We start from the raw sequence: 17,843 nt of genomic DNA on the forward strand, positions 1-17,843 counted from the left end.
AAGAAGTGATATAGGAACTTGAAAGCATACAATGCACTTGGGATTTGGATACCTATCCCAAAAGATCAAGGAATAAATTTCTGGGCCAACTAGAACTTGAATATGAGTTCAATAGTATTCAATTGGTTGACAAATATGAGTTCAATAGTATTCAATTTGTTGACAATTCTTTGTTTGAGGTGGATGATCATTGCACAGTTCTTTGTTTGAAGTGGGTGCTCTTCGAGTTGGACAAGGAAGTCCATTCTAACTCCTGGAACGATAATGGAATTGCTTGAAAATTTGGGACTAGGTGTAGATTCTAGTGTTGAGGATTGGAGTGGCAGATTGATTTCTAGAGTTAGCATTGCTCCCCACTTTTCAATCATCTTACAAATGGGTTCAGCAGCTAAGTAGTTTTTGGTTGATAATTGATGGCAGATATGGTTTGATCGTAGGAGATGGATTTTCAGCTACTTCCTTACTCATGAGTCCCTTGTGTTTAATGGCATTTCAGATTCATTATTGTTGTACTAGTTCCTCTGCATCATTGGTGTTGATCTCAACCTTTGAGCATTTTGATTTTGTGCACTTGCAAACTTCAATGCAACTATTTGTGAGACATCTTATGGATACAACTCAATTATTGTTCACTTCCATTTCGAAGAATTTGGGTCACTATGGTCACTTGATAACATTGGTATGTGTGCTTTCAGATGATGATGGGCTGTTTGCAGTAGGTTGTAATACTCAATTTTCCTGCATTAGCACTTGGTGCCTAATTTTCGATGTCTTGTTTTCAGTGGTTGACCATAGCGGTAGTACTAGGATTGTGATTGGCAAGGAGTTTGTTAATGTGATTTTTCTCAAGACACCTTGGAAAAATATATTATGTGGCATTGATTCCAGCCCCCTTACATGACACGGAGTTGTTTGAGTCTACACCAACAGCTCGGGATGGGCTGATATGTTTTATTGTTTACCTATGATGGATGTTATGCACTTCCATGGGAGATCATTTGGAGTTAGAGAGTTGTTCAATGTTGCTAGCCCCTTGAGATACTACTATTTCTTCATAGGTGACAATTGTGACAACATTATGATTTGGGATCCTGGCATTAACATGTTGTAATATCCCCTTTAATAGTCATTAACCTTTGATGTGCCGTTAGCCCTTTCCATCATCGTTTTGTGGGCTAACCAGGCCTTGCTAGGGGTCAATATGAGTTTCGACACATGCATCTTCACTTTCAGGCAGATAAGAGCCAAGATAGCAAGGGATCTTGATATTTACTCTTTACAGTAAGTCAGCTGGGGTCTGTATTTCCAGGTTTGCATTATTGGACTTTGAGCGTCTTGCCGAGAGCTTTCCAGCAAGCTATTATACATGGCTTTCTAAGTTGGACAAGGTATTTATTTTAATGTCTGAAGATTAACTTGTTTTAATAAAGTGATTTTAAAATTAAAAGGGAGAATTAATAAGTCAATTTATTTCATTATTCTCTTAAGTGGGAAAAAGACAATTAAAAGAGAATAAAAACAATGAAGAGACAAGTAAGTGAATATGAAGAGTCTTCCTGTTGAGTATAAAAGGGGAAGAGGGAGATCGTTTTCAGCATGCTTGGATTTTGGAGATTGTTTTCAATTTTCTCATTGAGAAAGAGGAAGCCTTGGCTTTCAGCTTTCAAAACCTGAGGACGCAAACCCTTTAGGTTATTTGGGTGGATTGGATGTAGCCCCAATTCATTAGTTGTGGTGAATTCAGATCGGAATTCACATCCAGATTTATAGTTCTCCCAATATGACCATTGTAACTGTTTTTAAGATTGGGCATTTGGTGCTTGTTATTGCATTGCTGATGTATAATGCAATAACGTATTCTAAAATAGTATTTATATGAGCTTTCTGCTGCTTTATATTTTTGGTTATTTGTATGAGTTATCTATTGTGTTCTGAATATTGTTTTTGAGATAAATTTGATAAATATTCAAGAGGAATATTACACATGTTTGGTGCATTACTTTAGTAGAATTTTGATTTCAGGCATGTTGTTTATATCAAAGTAGATAGCACATCGGTGGTTGATATGGGATTCAGGCATTTGGTTTCAACATGCAAGTGTAGACTGCTTGAGGGCAAGCAATCTCTGGGAAGGGAGGACTTGAATATCCCATTTTTGGCACATTAGAAGTGAATTAAATAATTACTTTAAGTTGTCAAATTATATTACATGTAATGACAATGTAATTTAATTACTTGAAAAATTATTAACATGATTTTACTAGAGCTCAGCAAATATTAATGAAGTCATTTCAAATTAAGGAGAGGATACTAAAGAGACAAAGTAAAAGAATAGCAAGAGTCAAGCAGAGGGAAAATGAAGTCGCAAGGATGAGCTGTTAAAGAACATTAAGAGGCTCATTTTGGAAATGCTTGGTTATTGTTTTCTCTCAGAGATTTTTGGAGAGCTTTGGCTTTTAGTTTTGAAAACGTAAGGACAGAACCCTTTAGGATTTCTCAGTGGATCAGGCAAAAACCCAATTCAACTTCGGAGGTGGATCTGCGACAGAGTTCAAAATTGGACAAGTTTGTCAAGTCTTTAAAGACAAATTTGCCTGAAAAATAAAGTTGTAATGATTTACCTTTAGATTTAATTTCAGATCTCTATTTCAGTCCGATAATATATTACTTTCAGTATATACTGATGGATTTACATGTAAATTGTTTCCTTAAAATTCATGTAAAACATTTGGAAAATCTGGAGCAAATATGTAAGGGGATATTACACATAAACTTCAGAACTTTTACCAAACAATATTAATTTTACAACCCCACAAAGCAATGTCGATTGAGACAAGAGGCAACCTGTGGCACTAATGAAGTGGACAAAATGTAAAACAAAGATACCATTTCTAATAGATTTGCAATCTAAAATAATTCTACCAAAAACAGAAAGACATAAGGGCGTTTGTCAGAAGATTGAATAAGTAGGAAAACTTGATCACCTTCCTTTGCACCAAATGTAAAAACTATGTTCTCTAAAACAGCTGACAAGAAAAATCCACAGCCTTGTACGCATGAAACTGAAAAGTTTGTATAATATACCTAAGAGATATTCGCAAGTATTGCCAGGCATTTTCAGCTTTTGGATTCATTGCTAATGCTCTTACATAGTATCTGATAGACTCTTCATATCGGCCCTGAAACAACCCATGCAGATATTTAGAATATCAATAAAATAAACCAAAACAATTAGACACAAAAATAAATTATTGCAATTTGTTTCAAATGCTTTCTTCAATGTATTAAAATAATGATAAGATAAAAGTTATCCACATCAAATAAAATCTCAGTTAAACTACAAAGGTGGTTATCTCCAATTCCTCACTTCAGTCTTCCTTACATAGCCATTCATGCAAGATATCTGCCTATCATAACTGAATCTATCCATTTATCCATGCATTGGTGGCATGCTTGACACCCAAATTTGTTTGACAATGTTTCCAGGATTGTCTAAGCAGAACTTGGCAGCATGCTCTAGTCAAGTTGTTCATTTTGCAGTTGCAATGTTTTTGTTCACATAGAATGATCCACTGGACCACTCTGATTTAATATTCTCATCTTCTCTTTTAAGCAATTCTTGCAATGCTAAATCCAGAAGTTCCATTGATACCAGGAATGCACACATCTAAAGGATCTGTCTATGATGCATCTCATTTAATTTTCTTCAATTTGTTCAACTACTTACATGATATGAGCAACTACATAATTCCTACTGTTAAATACGATATCCTTATCTAATTTCTCTCTTACCTTATCCTCTTATGACAACATGACTGAAGCAATCAATAAAGAAAAAGAAAATGATAGAGGCACTATAGAAAATTGAAGTTCAAATGTTGAATGTTTATTTGCATCAAGCATCAATTAAGTCAACCATAGGTAATGTAATACTTGAACACTGTCCAAAGTTTCACCTCTTGTGAATTGGGACGGATATTGATTCAGTCTAAATGTCACATTCAGGAAGTTCTCAATGACAAGATTGTACAAAATGCATACCTGGTTAGCAAAGCTGATACCCATATTTGCCCATGCACGAACATAATTAGGCTTTAAATCAAGGGCCTGAAAAGGATCCGAGTAATAAGAAAACAAAAAACATAAAGCGATTATCAGAAGAATATAACACTGCATCAACAGAAAAGAACATTAAGTGACATGTGAAAAAAAATATTCTTTCCAGTTTTCAACTGCCTTTAACAGCAAGCTCTTGATTCCAGACCTTTATAGCAAGTCAATGAGAGATGTGTTATGATTATCTCTTCTTTTCTAAGCATTAACCACAAATAAATGATCAACAATATTTGCAGTGATGATTCATTCAAGCTTTTGGAGAGCAAAAATAAGACTGGCCAATTGTAAAAGTTACATATCTGCATCAATAGAAAAGAACATGGACACATCGAGAAAAATATTCTTTCCAGTTTTCAACTTCCTTTAACAGCAAGCACTTGATATCCAGGCCTTGTGTTATAATACCTCTGCTTTTCTAAGCATTAAAGATCTGTATTATACTAATACCACAATAAATGATCAACAATACTTTGCAGTGATCATTCATTCAAGTTTTTGGAGAAAGCAAAAAAAAGACTGACCAATTTCAAGAATTGCATATCTATCAAAGCCTCAAAAAGCTGCCACTGTACATAGAAGCTACGTGAGTTAATATAAATTTGCAAAATTCTCATACTTAAATAAGTGCTATGAAATTTAGATATTAAATGCGCTAGTCCACTATCCCACTAGTTTAATAGGAGGTATAAGGTGATCCAAGGAACTATGGCCATAATCATTATGTAAAGTTGACAAATGTTTCTAGACAAAACATATTCCTAGCCCTTATCTTGTTCGTGTGCTCAAACACCTGAAGAGATAGCTTCTATAAGATTTGGATAACCTAGTAAAGTTGTATCATTACAAAGCTGTACATAGGTTACATCTAAACAGAAAATGCAATGGAAATACTACATATAATGTTCTGGATGTTTACTTCTACATATAATCTTCCCACAGACACAAGAGGTCCCTTTTTCTCAGCTACATTGCACTAATATTGAAAGTCACTAGGGAAATTCCTGAAGATTAATGATTTCGATATAACAAGCAGCTAAATAAAAAATTCTCATTCATTGATAGTTCAATATTTTTCAGAACTTTCTATATAACGAACTAATGACATGCCTTCTCTGTGCTAGGCTCTAATTAGCATTCCATTTCCTTTTAGTTAAAAGAATGGATTAACACATAGGCGATTATGATTGTTGGTTACAATATCTTCATTAGAGATAGCCATTGACCCACAATATGAAATATAAGGCTTCATCTAGCTTTTGGTAATTTAGAAGAATTCTTCTTAATGTTCTATTTTTGTAGTCAGATAATACTTGACTTCTGCTTCCAGAATATCTCCAGTTTGGTTAGTTTGTTTTCCTTTGTCAATCAATTTTTGTTCCTTTTTCTAAATAGAAAGACTCCAAACTCCACACTGAATCTCTTTGAACTATTGAATTTCAGCTCCTAAATTCTTTTTATCCTCAACATTATCCAAAGGTTTTACGTTTCATTCCTTCAACTTGTAATGAATTCCAGTGTATAGGAGAAGCTGTCATTTCTACACCCTCCCTGAGCAGAATGATTTAAAGCACCAATCTTGGCAAGTCATGGTGTTTTGGGGTTAGATGGAATAAAGTTGCAAAAAGTCTGATGTAAAAAGTTGTAAATTCATGGTCAAGCAAAAAGTTGGCCATGTAAAGTTAAGAAAACAAAATCACCCAACTGAGTCACTGGAGGACAAAGACATGGCAAGATTGGAAATAGGGTGTTTGAGTCATGACCCTCTATATAAGTTATTCACTTCCTTGAAGCTCCACTATAAAAGAGTCAACTTTTCATCATAACTATTCGGCTGTTTGTCAAGGGAGTGCACATTATGTTAAATATGTTATCAAAGATTCGGTAAGTATCATTGATGAAAATAATATTTTAAATTGATAGCTTGTTTTATGGTGACATGGCATGAAAAAAATCCATATGAGGAACAAAGCACAGATAAATATGTGGCACTGTTAAAAAGGATATACAATATGAACAGATGATCCATTTGTAGTGAAATGCTGTTGCAAAACTGGGCTATCACCATGCCTATTGGCATTTGTCTTTTTAATTTTGGCAAGACAAAGATGATCTTAGATGATAATTAAACCAATCTTATCCATAGAATTAGGAAATAGATTTAACTCTTGAATGCTGTGTGGCATTCGGACAGGGCTTAGCATTGTGCATCCAACCAAGAACACAGCCTCTACCTTGGAAGTGCCTGACCAGGTTTACTGTCATCAAGTATATTTGGCTAATATATACCCCATGGATAGACCAGTTACCTGTTAAACTCCAGAAATGTTTCAGATTGCTGTATATTTAGGATTCTCACAGAATAACCATTCCTGTGTTTTATTATTTAATACTTATGCTTATTGGAGATATACTATCTATAATTGACAAAAAAATGGAACAATATTGATAGATGCCAGTATATTTGGCAGAGTCAAATTATATTCATTGCAGCAAGAATGACAAATGTTTTCACAAGATGATGTCAAGAAACAATCAGACAAGAATCAATCAGACATCTAGCTTTGGATGAGATCAATAAGAAGGGATAAATGCATATCCTGTGACAGCTGGAGATGCCACCATGTCAATAATGGCGACATCCAGAATAAATCATATCTAATACTTTAAAGGTCTCGCTAACAATTACATTGGTTTTATTCATATGTTTCTGAAAGATTGTTGAGTTCGAAATTTTTAAGTTAGTTGTCGGGGGGTAAAATAGAGTTATGTCCAACAAGGATATAATTATGACCAATTATACAAGAAACTATAAATATGATATATTACTTTTAAACATATCTAATATATTTACTGTTTTTTACAGACAATAATAATAACTAAATGTTGGTTCAAAGTGTCATTGATGACAAAATTAACACAGATGAAATATTTTACAGTTATGGCGATCACTATCAGAATATATTCAGAGTGTATACTTGGTTCAGATTCAAAATGTATTGTGTTCACAAGAGCAATTCAGACATTTGAAAATATGACATATTGTCTAGACAGACAAAATTGTATGGAGATGGTACTTACAAGTATGCAGGTTACTTGTTCTGTATGCAAGTTATGTATTCTTGTTTATACTTGCTGAAAATAATGAATGTCAGGGTGTCATTGCTTAATGTTGTGCCAGAATATGTGATTTCATTGACAAACTTTTCTCCTGCTTGACATTGGGTATAGAGGTAAACTAAAGGTCAAATGGTTAAATCGGGCATACTATCAACAGAAAACAGCAATACCCATATTAAGTCATGGTGTTTATAGCCATGATTGTGCACTCTTCAAATTCTGGAAACTGGAAGTATTAATGGTCAATAATATCTGAAACTGACAAATGGAATAAGCACAGAATTCAAAATAAAGACAGAAACATAGTAAGCCGTTGGTATGTATATCTTGAGCGGTGTTTTAAAAAGGAAATTATTGGGCGAGTAAGCAGACTTAAGGTCAATTATTATAATTTTATGAAGATATCTTGAGCTGTTTGAACAAGACAAAACTAATCATCGGGCTAGTAGACAACTAGAGAGGTCTCCTTATTGATGGAAGAAGAAAACATTTTCTTCTGTAATAGTTGTTTGCGGGCAGCAGGTATTTGTTGTTGATAAAGTATGGTGGTTTGTTATAAAGATAAAACAATAATAAGATAAAATGGCATCACCAACAGTTATAATTACCTTATAAATCAACGGGCAATGTCGCTGTGTGTATATTTGATCAACAAATATTTTTTTAATTAGAAGACGGTACAATCTGTTAAAAATGTTATTTACCCAACAACCAATACCTGAATATTGGTTGGAACTGACTCCCACTTACGTAACAGTGAAAATTTATATATCACCATTTTTAAGTGTGTGATTGTACGAAGTGTTAATGTTTTATTGCTTCTGTCAGCTAAAACATAAGATTAATTATTTGATTAAATATTATATATATAGATATAGATATATATAATGATTTGTTGCTAACCTTATAATAAATTATGTATATAAATCTATGCATTAGTATATTCTCTTTTAAATATTTTGTTATACTAATGATCTATCGGTGATCATGCTAATCCTTATGTCAGCGGTAATATTGAAGACTTTAATGTCCGTATGTTGATGCCATCGGGCATAGTCTTCTTGCTAGTTGCGTGTATAAAAGTAGAGGATAGACTTGACGGTGACTCAAATTATACTAGGTGGAAAGTACGAATGAATTTAACCTTAAAAGAGAATGACCTAAAAGAATTCTTTGAAAAATCTGACCAACCACCAAAGGGAAGTGAAGAATTGAACAAATGGGAAAAGATAATACTAGGACCATGAAATTAATTGTAGACGGCGTTAAGGATCATCTACTTCCCATAATCTTGGAATTGGATACAACACATGAAATGCTAAAAGCACTTGAAGAAATGTTTGAGATAAACAATACCACTAGAATTCTAACTCTGAAGACAATCTCTCCAATATTAAAATGAACAAAGGAGAATCCATTGCTTCATACTTCCTAAGGATCACAAAATTAAGGAACCAACTCTCTAAAATTGGTCACATCTATGATGAGAAAGAATTAGCAATGATAGCTCTAAAGTGACTACCATCATCATGGAAAACATTTAGACAAGGGGTATGTGCTCGATCCAAGCTTCCTAAACTTGCTCGACTAAAGGATGACTACATACAAGAGGACTGCATGTTAATATCTCAAGGCAATATTTCTGCTGGAGGTAATATTTAGGCTCTCACAACCCAAGTCGATAAAAAGAAGAAACTTAAACTCAAAAGGAAAAGAAGACATGTAGATTACTTGAAAATGCAATGCTTTAGATGTGACAACTATGATCACTCAGCATTCCAATGCTCTGATAGACTCTAACACCAAGCAGCCTTCGCCAAAGTCAGTAATTCTGATGTAGATCAAGACAAGTGTCCATTCTAAAGGAACTTCAAAATATCCATAACATGTGTGAAATATTGGATTAAGAGGGAGTTCTCTAATATATTCATTAAAATGTAAAATAAGCTTGTTAAAATTTCTAGATGGAGTCTTAGAATATCAAATTATTGTACTATATTATTTGTGTCTATCTTTTAATCATTAGAGCTATGTGCCTTGACCTTTCTGTTTTGAGAATGTTAATGTGGGAAAAGGGAGTTAAATGAGGAGCTCCGATGATTGATATTTAGAGGGAGTAAAGTCCTTGTGTGTGGCTATAATGGGCCTGTGTATATCACATAGAAGTGATGACTTCTAAATGATATCACTTGTATATGCAGAGGTTATTGTAAGGTGACGATCTTACGATAACTTGTATTATGAGATCAAACAAATTGAGTATATGGTGAATGTCTTGCATCTCAACATTCTGGGAGGCCATTACTCAGAGTACTGGGTGAATATCATTGATATTTTGGGAGACCAAACTCTTGATATTAGATGTGATATCAAAACATTTTGAGTACTTGGTGAATATCATTGATATTCTGGGAGACCAATACTCTTGATACCAGATGTGATAGCAGACCTCATTTGAGTACTTGGTGATTATCATTGATATTGTGGGAAACCAATACTCTTGATATCAAACCCCATTTGAGTACTTGGTGAATATCACGTGTTGATATTCAAGAAGACCACTCTTGTATCAAATGTGATAATTATTATTTGTGAGATTACACTGATATAATATTTGTTTTATGATTATCCTCCCTTGCTAAGAGGTGGTGTACTAATATTCTATCAGTGATCATGTTAATCCTTATGTCAGCGGTAATATTGAAGACTTTAATGTCCGTATGTTGATGGCATCAGACATAATCTTCTTGCTAGTTGTGTGTGATGGCATTGGGTGTTGGTTTAATCTGCTTTGATTACAGTCCGCAAATTTCATATTTATTATGTTGTGTTTAACCATCCGCCAATCTTTACTATAAATTGACGTGTCACTTGAGAATGCGCACAGGGGTCACATCACTTTAGTATTGGCCCTCCCTTCTTATCATTATAAATTAGAGGTCTTCTGGGTTATATTACATAGAAAATATATTGAATACAATTACATACAAGGACCTCAATATTAAGGTGGCGGCAAAATCAGAGACATTAATTGTTTCAAAGTTTATTGATATAATATAAAGAGAATATATATTGAAGGATATTTACATAAAGAGAATATATATTGACGGATATTTATATAAGTAAAATTTAAATATAAATCTAATTGAGAAATTTAACACAAAGACTCGATAAAATATACAAGTTAAGGAATATTTGAAGAGTTGGGTGTTTTCCAAACAGAGAATGAACAGAAAAACAGAGCATTAAAAGAGAGATATGTATGTTGATATGAAGTCGATGGGAGAAGGAAAGAAGTCGTAAAGTATAAGAAAATTCTGAAGACTGTTAAAGTGCGTAGCATTTGATGCAAAAGGTTTTAAAATTCTATTTACTGATTCAGTTTTTTAACATATGTACATGATACTCCAAAGGATTAACTTGTTGTTCAATAATAATCAAGGCAACTGGTTATACAAAGAAAATTCACATTTTCGAATGTAATTATTCACAGAACATATGCAGAGATATTTTATGTATGGTTTGGTAACAGCCTTTAACATCTGGGTTCTACAGTTTCAGTGGTTTTGTTGTAAGACAAATGTACAGGTTATATATTTCTAAAGGTGCTTACAGGTCAGTTCTCTGCAGACAGTTATCAGGAACATTAGTTTAATGCATCTGAAGCTTTTGGGTTGAGATGTATTGATCACTCCAGTTTTACAACTACATGTATATGTTTCAAAGTTAAGTTCTGAAATTGTGTTGTATTTGACAATCACATCATTGTATCAAAACTTTAACAGCTTGAAGATTTAATTGGGTTAAAGCCCTAAATTTTGTTAAGTTGGTTGTATTGGATTGAGTTGATGCTCAAGATGTAGGTGTTCATTTTTGTAAGAGGTAGAATAGGAGTTCCGAGACTCCTTAGGGTTGCAGCCCTTAAAACATTGTAACTGGTTTGCTGCTGGATTAGGGGGTTTGTAGATTCCACAGGGTTGGAGCCCTTAAAGTTGTAATTGGTTTGAAGATTTATGAGGCTGGAATAGGACAGTAGATCCTAGCAGCTGTTCTCAACGTGGTTTTCTCCCACGTTGGGTTTCCACGTCATATCAATGTGTATTGTGTTTTGTACTTTCATGGTGCTTTCTATTATTATGATTTAATGCTTTAGTGTACAAAACAGTTTAAAGTGAAGATGTTTGTATTGAGTTTGAATTTGATACAAGGGTATATTCAGTACTAATTCACCTCCCCCTCTTAGTAGTTAACCTGTGTTCTACGCTACATGTTTAAGAGAGGTTGGAAATAAATTTTTGAGTTTCCATTTTTGTAAATGTATGAAGGATGCTTGAATCTACGAAGAGGGGGAAAATATATAAGAGTGGGTCAGCTGAGACTTCTAAAAGTGACCAGAGGATTGCTGAGTCTCAGAATTAACTAAGAGAAATACGATGGGAGTTTAAAGATGTGGATAAGATTGACATCCCAACCGAGGTCCATGATAAAGGAGCAGTAAATCATACTATTTAGTCTTGTTCTCATATCAAGATAAGGGTTGTGTATCAATGGATCAAATATAGTTTTCCAATGGCTTAGCTAAAGCACATCTGACAGCATTCTCTTATAGTGCCTATCAGTACATTCTAATTGCATTTTGGTTATTTCAAACCGTACCACTGGAAATGACAGAGAATTTATTCCCCCTCACACCAGCAGAGAATTGATATCTTAACCCTTGAGTTCAAAGGCTCGATCAGAAGAGCAGTCACAACCAGTCCTTGGTTTCATCGCCTCAACAAGAAGACAAAAAACGAGGAAGAAAAGCTGGCTGAAATTTTCGTAGTCATGTCCTATTCTCTTCTATGAATCTGTTTTCTTGCATAATCTTATCAGAGGAGACTCACCAAGATTTGGCAGGGCCAAGCCAAGTGGGCACTATAATTTCTCCCCATCGAAGTGTTCTAGATGGATGTAGCTTGCTTGGGGAAAAATAGAGAAGTCAGGCATCTAAATCACAGACAGTAATCTTTGAATCTATGTTGGGTGGGAATAAGAACATAAACCCCATCCCAAGGTGGGTGGTCAAATAGTAGGGGCCATCCCATGCAGGAATTCCAGTTTCGTGCCAGATCTACTATGTAAATAGATTGAAAAGTTTGTTCCTAATTGGCTAGGAATCACTAGAATGCTCCAAAATAAACCTAGGCCATGCTAAAGTGCTTTATTTGTCAATGTAGCTTCCGTCAAAAAGACCTAGGGCATTGACTTGCTATTTCATTTTAGGAGAATGTCCACTAATACAAGCCACAGAAAACAGAAGAATTGTGCACTAGAAACCAGGTATTTACCTCTAGATGACATGTCTTACTGTAGACCCTAAAATAGCTTTTAAAGAGCAGGTACATTTCGGTGCTCGCATTCATACTCCTTTTCTTTTGAACATCCTTACTAGAGTAAATAGAGATGAATAGCAACAACAGAATGGAAAATGGTTGAACAAACAAGAAGATGTGCCTCAAAGCACAATCAATCATTGTCAGTTTCAGCCACTCCTCTCCTCTCAGACCAGTGAAGGGAAGCCAACCCAAATGCTTTTGTGGGAGCTAAGAAAATTTTTCAGCTTGGTAAGAATTAATTAAATTGTCCACAAACAAATATTATTTCAGAAAGACTTACTATTGTTTAATTTAGTTAATAATTAAATAGTAAATTAATTTGAATAAATTAATTTTAAATTGTTAATTTATATAATAAAGTTCATCTTAGCATCAAGTATTAAAACAAGGCCTATCTTCTAGAAGGCTGTTGGAAGTCTTCATAAGGGTTTGTGGATGAATTGAACATGTTCAGATTGTTACTGAAATTGATATGTAGCTCATTTCTTTTCCTCGGATGAATGAAGTTTCTGAGGATGCAAACTCTTGGAGCTTAAAGGTTTGCACAAAAACCCAACCCTTAAATGTGGAGTTATTGCAAGTCACCAATCACAACAGAGAAAATTCATAAAGTCTTCCTTTGAAGATAAATTTCAGTAATAAAAATATTTTCTATTATATATTATCTGATATTTATCTGGAAGTATATCTGTGTGCACGTGATAATCTACAGTGATCGATTTGATGAATATTCAGCTCCGAGCATGATGGTATGTGGGTTGTGGTAATGTTGGAACATTCTTTGCTGGATGTGGACGCATCCCTGCTAGTGAAGTGTACTTCTTGATAATGGTGTTGCACTTTCTTCATACCTATCCATGAGGCTCCTATTATTCTGACATTGTATGTTGGAGAGCTCCATTTCTGGGTGATGCAATCTGGAATATTTCCTGTGCTGACTGTTCACTACTTTTATTTTATTTCTGAGTGCTGAATTGTATGCATCTCTTGAGAAAATTCACCAATAAGGCACATTACTGCTGTCAAAACAAGGTCAGAAATTATTGACTTCATTATTCAATGAGCTGTTTGAATTCTACATAAGTAATTTGATGAGGAATGTGGTTCTTGTGATCAATATGTTATCTACTTTCTGCTATGCAATGGATGATATTAAACTTATGCAAACTACATATTAAATCCAGAAATTCAATTTTTACACAAACCCACAACTCAGAAGTTTTGGAACAGAACAACTAGGGAGTTATTGGTGTTCCTGGGTAAGGGATCTTACAATGAAGATAATATTACTGCAAGATGTGGGAGAGAATCACGTCCATTTTCTTCCTCAGAAGACTCGTACAGTCAAGCGTGATGTGAAGGGGTTTGAAATACAGGTTATTATTGATGCAGGCCCCCGTGTACACCAGGTTGGAGGAAAGAAAGAATGCAATTGGAGGAAGATTAGGAGTGCAATTTAGAGACTAAAGCAAGCAGTTCTTTAAAGTGGCCAGCAGTTGGTAAAAAAAAATGGTGCAGGAACTAGAATACCTTCTATAGTAGCCTAGACGTGGGTAGCCTAAAAGTGGTTTCCATACTGGCCAACTCTCCCTACCCAAGTTGGCATATGAGCTATAGAGGGTTTTACAACCTTGCAATGCCCCCACCCCAACACAACAGAATGGCTTACAAGAGAACTTTAAATGGCAAGGTAATCTTCTGACAGCCAAACTGTTTCCTGAATTGGCAGGCCAATCTCAGAAATCTCTATAAATTTCTCTTTAGGCCCCTGCCATTTGATCCCAATCTTTTAATTCCTAGAAGCTACTTGTGATGATCAATCCTATGTCATAGAATCTTGACTGATACAACCAGAATTGTTGCATTTGAGAAGAAACAGACCATAATACTTAATTTCATCTGTAGCCCTTCTTTTCTCTGACTTGTTCCACTCAAGAAGTCAAATCCTTCATAGTACCTGTTAAGATGCAATATATATTCATTTTATAACTTTAAGAGGCTGCATATTCTGACACCAGTTGACCATTTAATGAATAGGAGACAAGTACACATACACTATTAAGTGGTTTCAACAAATTCTTAATGTGGTATCAACTAGCCTTCACATTAACTATACATCAGTTCCAACTTTGGAGTGCTTCTGAGTTTTTTGTGCTCGGTCTTGAAGATAAGCTTAACTTCAATAATTCAGAGATGACTAGTGGCTTGTAAATGCAATTTCATTACTCACAACAGTCACAGGGATGACTAGTAGCTTCATGCTCTCTATCTTTCTTCATCCTGATGATGGATCACAGAATGTGATCGGAAACATTGATGCAAAAATAGTAACACAATTGAATCCAGAAACATTCTTATGTAATTATATACTGTTTACACAAATTGGAAAAACCCTATAATTTTCAACAGCTGTCCTTTTCAACCTAAGAAATGTTCCAGTGCTAGCAAAAGGCCAATAATTCTTCCTAGTATTGTAGCTTATGACATGTCATGGATAAAGCATGAAAATATTAGCTGTTGCAATCTTGTGAACTTACAGGCAATATTTGTGCAACTTCAGTTGCAATTTTGAGTCTTGATATACAATTCAAAACATAGTTAAAAAACATAACTAGATGAATCTTCCAGATTCCATGTTATTTTTATGTAAAAACTAAAGCACCAGCCACTCTAAAGTCCATGCTGTCCATATTCAGAATGAATGTATACCAGTGATCACAGGGAATTACAAGTACAATACCTGTTGATAAGCATAGATTGCATCTGCGCTTTGAGCACTGTTTGCCTGTGTAGCACCCAGCTTGTTCCATAGAGAGTAATCACGAGGTTTAAGTTTAAGTGCAGTTTGGAAAGCATCAATTGCCTTATCATATTCACGAGATAAATTATACAAAACCCCAAGGACCGTATGCACATCACCATCCTCTGGGGACATTTGAGCAGCTTCGTTGAAAAGCCTAGCCACCTTAGAACCAGGTTTCCTGTTAGTTATTTCTACTAAATAATCAAATCTTGAAGCAAGAGAACTGCAAGTATACATTTAATTTTCATAATATTTAAGTAAAATTACTTCATCTAGCTGTAGTCGTCTAATGAAAAAATAATGCTTTCATGCTGGAGCATTCTGGGTAACACCTTTGCATGCCTTTTTTTCATTAAACACAACTCCAAAAACATGACCTTAAATAATAAAACTGGATAATTGCCGACAGATACTTACTAATCTAAGCAATGAATTATATATCATATTGAATAGGGTGAAAAGAGAAGTGGACGGAGATGAAAATCCAACACAATCTTTAGGACGAATTTCAACTTTAGTTTCTCAAGTAGATTGCAATTAAATTAGTTGACCCTTAATTGAATTACTAATCTGAAGAAGTCTCATTAAATTCTTGTGAATAGTTAGATAACTGCACGAGCTGTTCTTAACACCATGCATTCTATATTCCATCTTTTTAACAGGAGCCCTGAATATGTTAATATTTAATTGCAATATATATTCTACCACTAAGTCCCAATATCATACTGGTTTCTATGTCTTAGTTCAAGTAAACATTACCATCTATGAAACCAAATAAAACAAAACTACAGTGGCTTGTAATAATGAGAGATGAAACTTACTTCAAGATAGCTCAAGTTCTCTGCTTGATCTTGTGGAATAAGCACCCCATACTTTGGATGATGCTCTAACCAACCCCGCAAATATGTAAGAGCCGCTGCTTGCTCCAACTCTATTGAAATGAGGGCAACATGTTATTTCTCCCACGTTGGTTCCTTTAAGGTGATTACAAGAAGAAACTACATAAAAAATGAACTCACACCATCCAGATATCAATCAGAAATAATAAAATTAGAGCTAAAATAAACCCACCCATCAGACATGATATAGTTTTAACATGAGGTAGTTTGAACAAGCCTCCTACCTAAAATATTTCGATGATAATATGTCAATCAAGCACGACAAGAGGATAAACAGGAAAAAATAATAAGTTGAACAGAACAGTGCTCAATCGATCAATAGGACATATGTCTCTATAAAATTGGTAAAACCATATAGATATATTGTCCAAAATTGAAGTGAAAACTTTGAATAACTTAATCAAGTGAAATATTTGGTAAGACATAAGATTCAATATTGAGTTATTCATAAACATATAACACTGAGTGCATTGACTATACCATGGGTAGAACTGGCTCAGAATAATTCTGTGACAAGGTTTTGGATTCAATATATTTACAACCTGCTCATTACTTGAACAATTCCTATGCATGTTTCCTGTATGCCTTTACAAGGTCGGATCAGAGATTTGTTCACTGAACATAGATGAACAGGCAAATAAAAAGATTAAGGGAATAGGATTCCTTGAATCACTGCTTGTGCAAGTTCCCTCCATCTGGGTTGGGATTCATTTAAACCCTTCAGACACATAATTAAGATATTCATTGTGATTATTCCTCATTGAAGCTGAAACACATTTTTGCTGCACAATAATTTGTCTTGTTGCAATTTGCATTGGTTTAGTAGTACAACCATAGTAACAAAAGATTTCTCACGAATACGTAGTAAACTAAAAGATAAAAACCTAATCAGAAAAAAATTGGGTGGGGTTAGCAAATAAACAAGGAAAAAAATGCGACAGAAATGCATATTGTAAGAACCCTGCCAACTCGTTCTTTGTGATTGGTACTAAATTTGTGTGTTTTCCAAAAGGTCTTTATTGCCATTTTTTTGTTTTTGACCATATATAAACCTGTACCTATATTTCAAAATAATTCCCTAGCCTCTCTCTCATCATCCTGTACATTGTGCTCACAGCCAGGTAGTGCCGATCTCCTGCATGAGTAGTACCTACATGGATCAAACCTGACAGGTTGCATGAATGAGCCCAATCCTATTGGATGGCATGTAATGTCCCCCGCTAATTTAATTTATGTTATTAATATAGGAATTGAACTAAATGTGTATATTTATGAGCAATTGAGAGAATCCATGCTAACCTTATTATTATTCTAGACAAGAAGAATGCTTAGGATGTAAACAGATTACTTAGGTGCCAAAACTCAACGGTTTCCCTCAAAGTTTACAGATCCAAGGCCTTGAGCCTTTCTTGGGTCTTGCTGGCAAGGAGCTCAAGGTCATTGATCCCTGATTACACCCTTTTTCTCTCTTCTCAAGACTTAATTATAATAAGTCTTGAGTATGTATATAAGTAATTGATTGCTTTTGCC

At 34.6% G+C, this 17,843-nt stretch overlaps 1 protein-coding gene across 3 annotated transcripts in view; it reads right to left on the reverse strand.

Moving 5' to 3' along the window:
- PEX5 (peroxin 5) overlaps positions 1–17,843 on the reverse strand; it is a 166,736-nt gene that overhangs the window by 11,793 nt on the left and 137,100 nt on the right. For all 3 annotated transcript variants that reach the window (XM_089821189.1, XM_089821188.1, XM_089821190.1), the window contains exons 11-14: positions 16,236–16,345; positions 15,352–15,576; positions 4,042–4,107; positions 3,085–3,179 (exon numbers count right to left, since the gene is read on the reverse strand). In XM_089821189.1, coding sequence (XP_089677315.1) covers positions 3,085–3,179; positions 4,042–4,107; positions 15,352–15,576; positions 16,236–16,345 — 496 coding nt within the window. The remainder of the gene's footprint in view (positions 1–3,084; positions 3,180–4,041; positions 4,108–15,351; positions 15,577–16,235; positions 16,346–17,843) is intronic.

The sequence above is a fragment of the Cupressus sempervirens genome, chromosome 3 (assembly GCF_028749045.1).
Source record: "Cupressus sempervirens isolate cs-2001-9-10 chromosome 3, ASM2874904v1, whole genome shotgun sequence".
Lineage (NCBI taxonomy): Eukaryota > Viridiplantae > Streptophyta > Pinopsida > Cupressales > Cupressaceae > Cupressus > Cupressus sempervirens.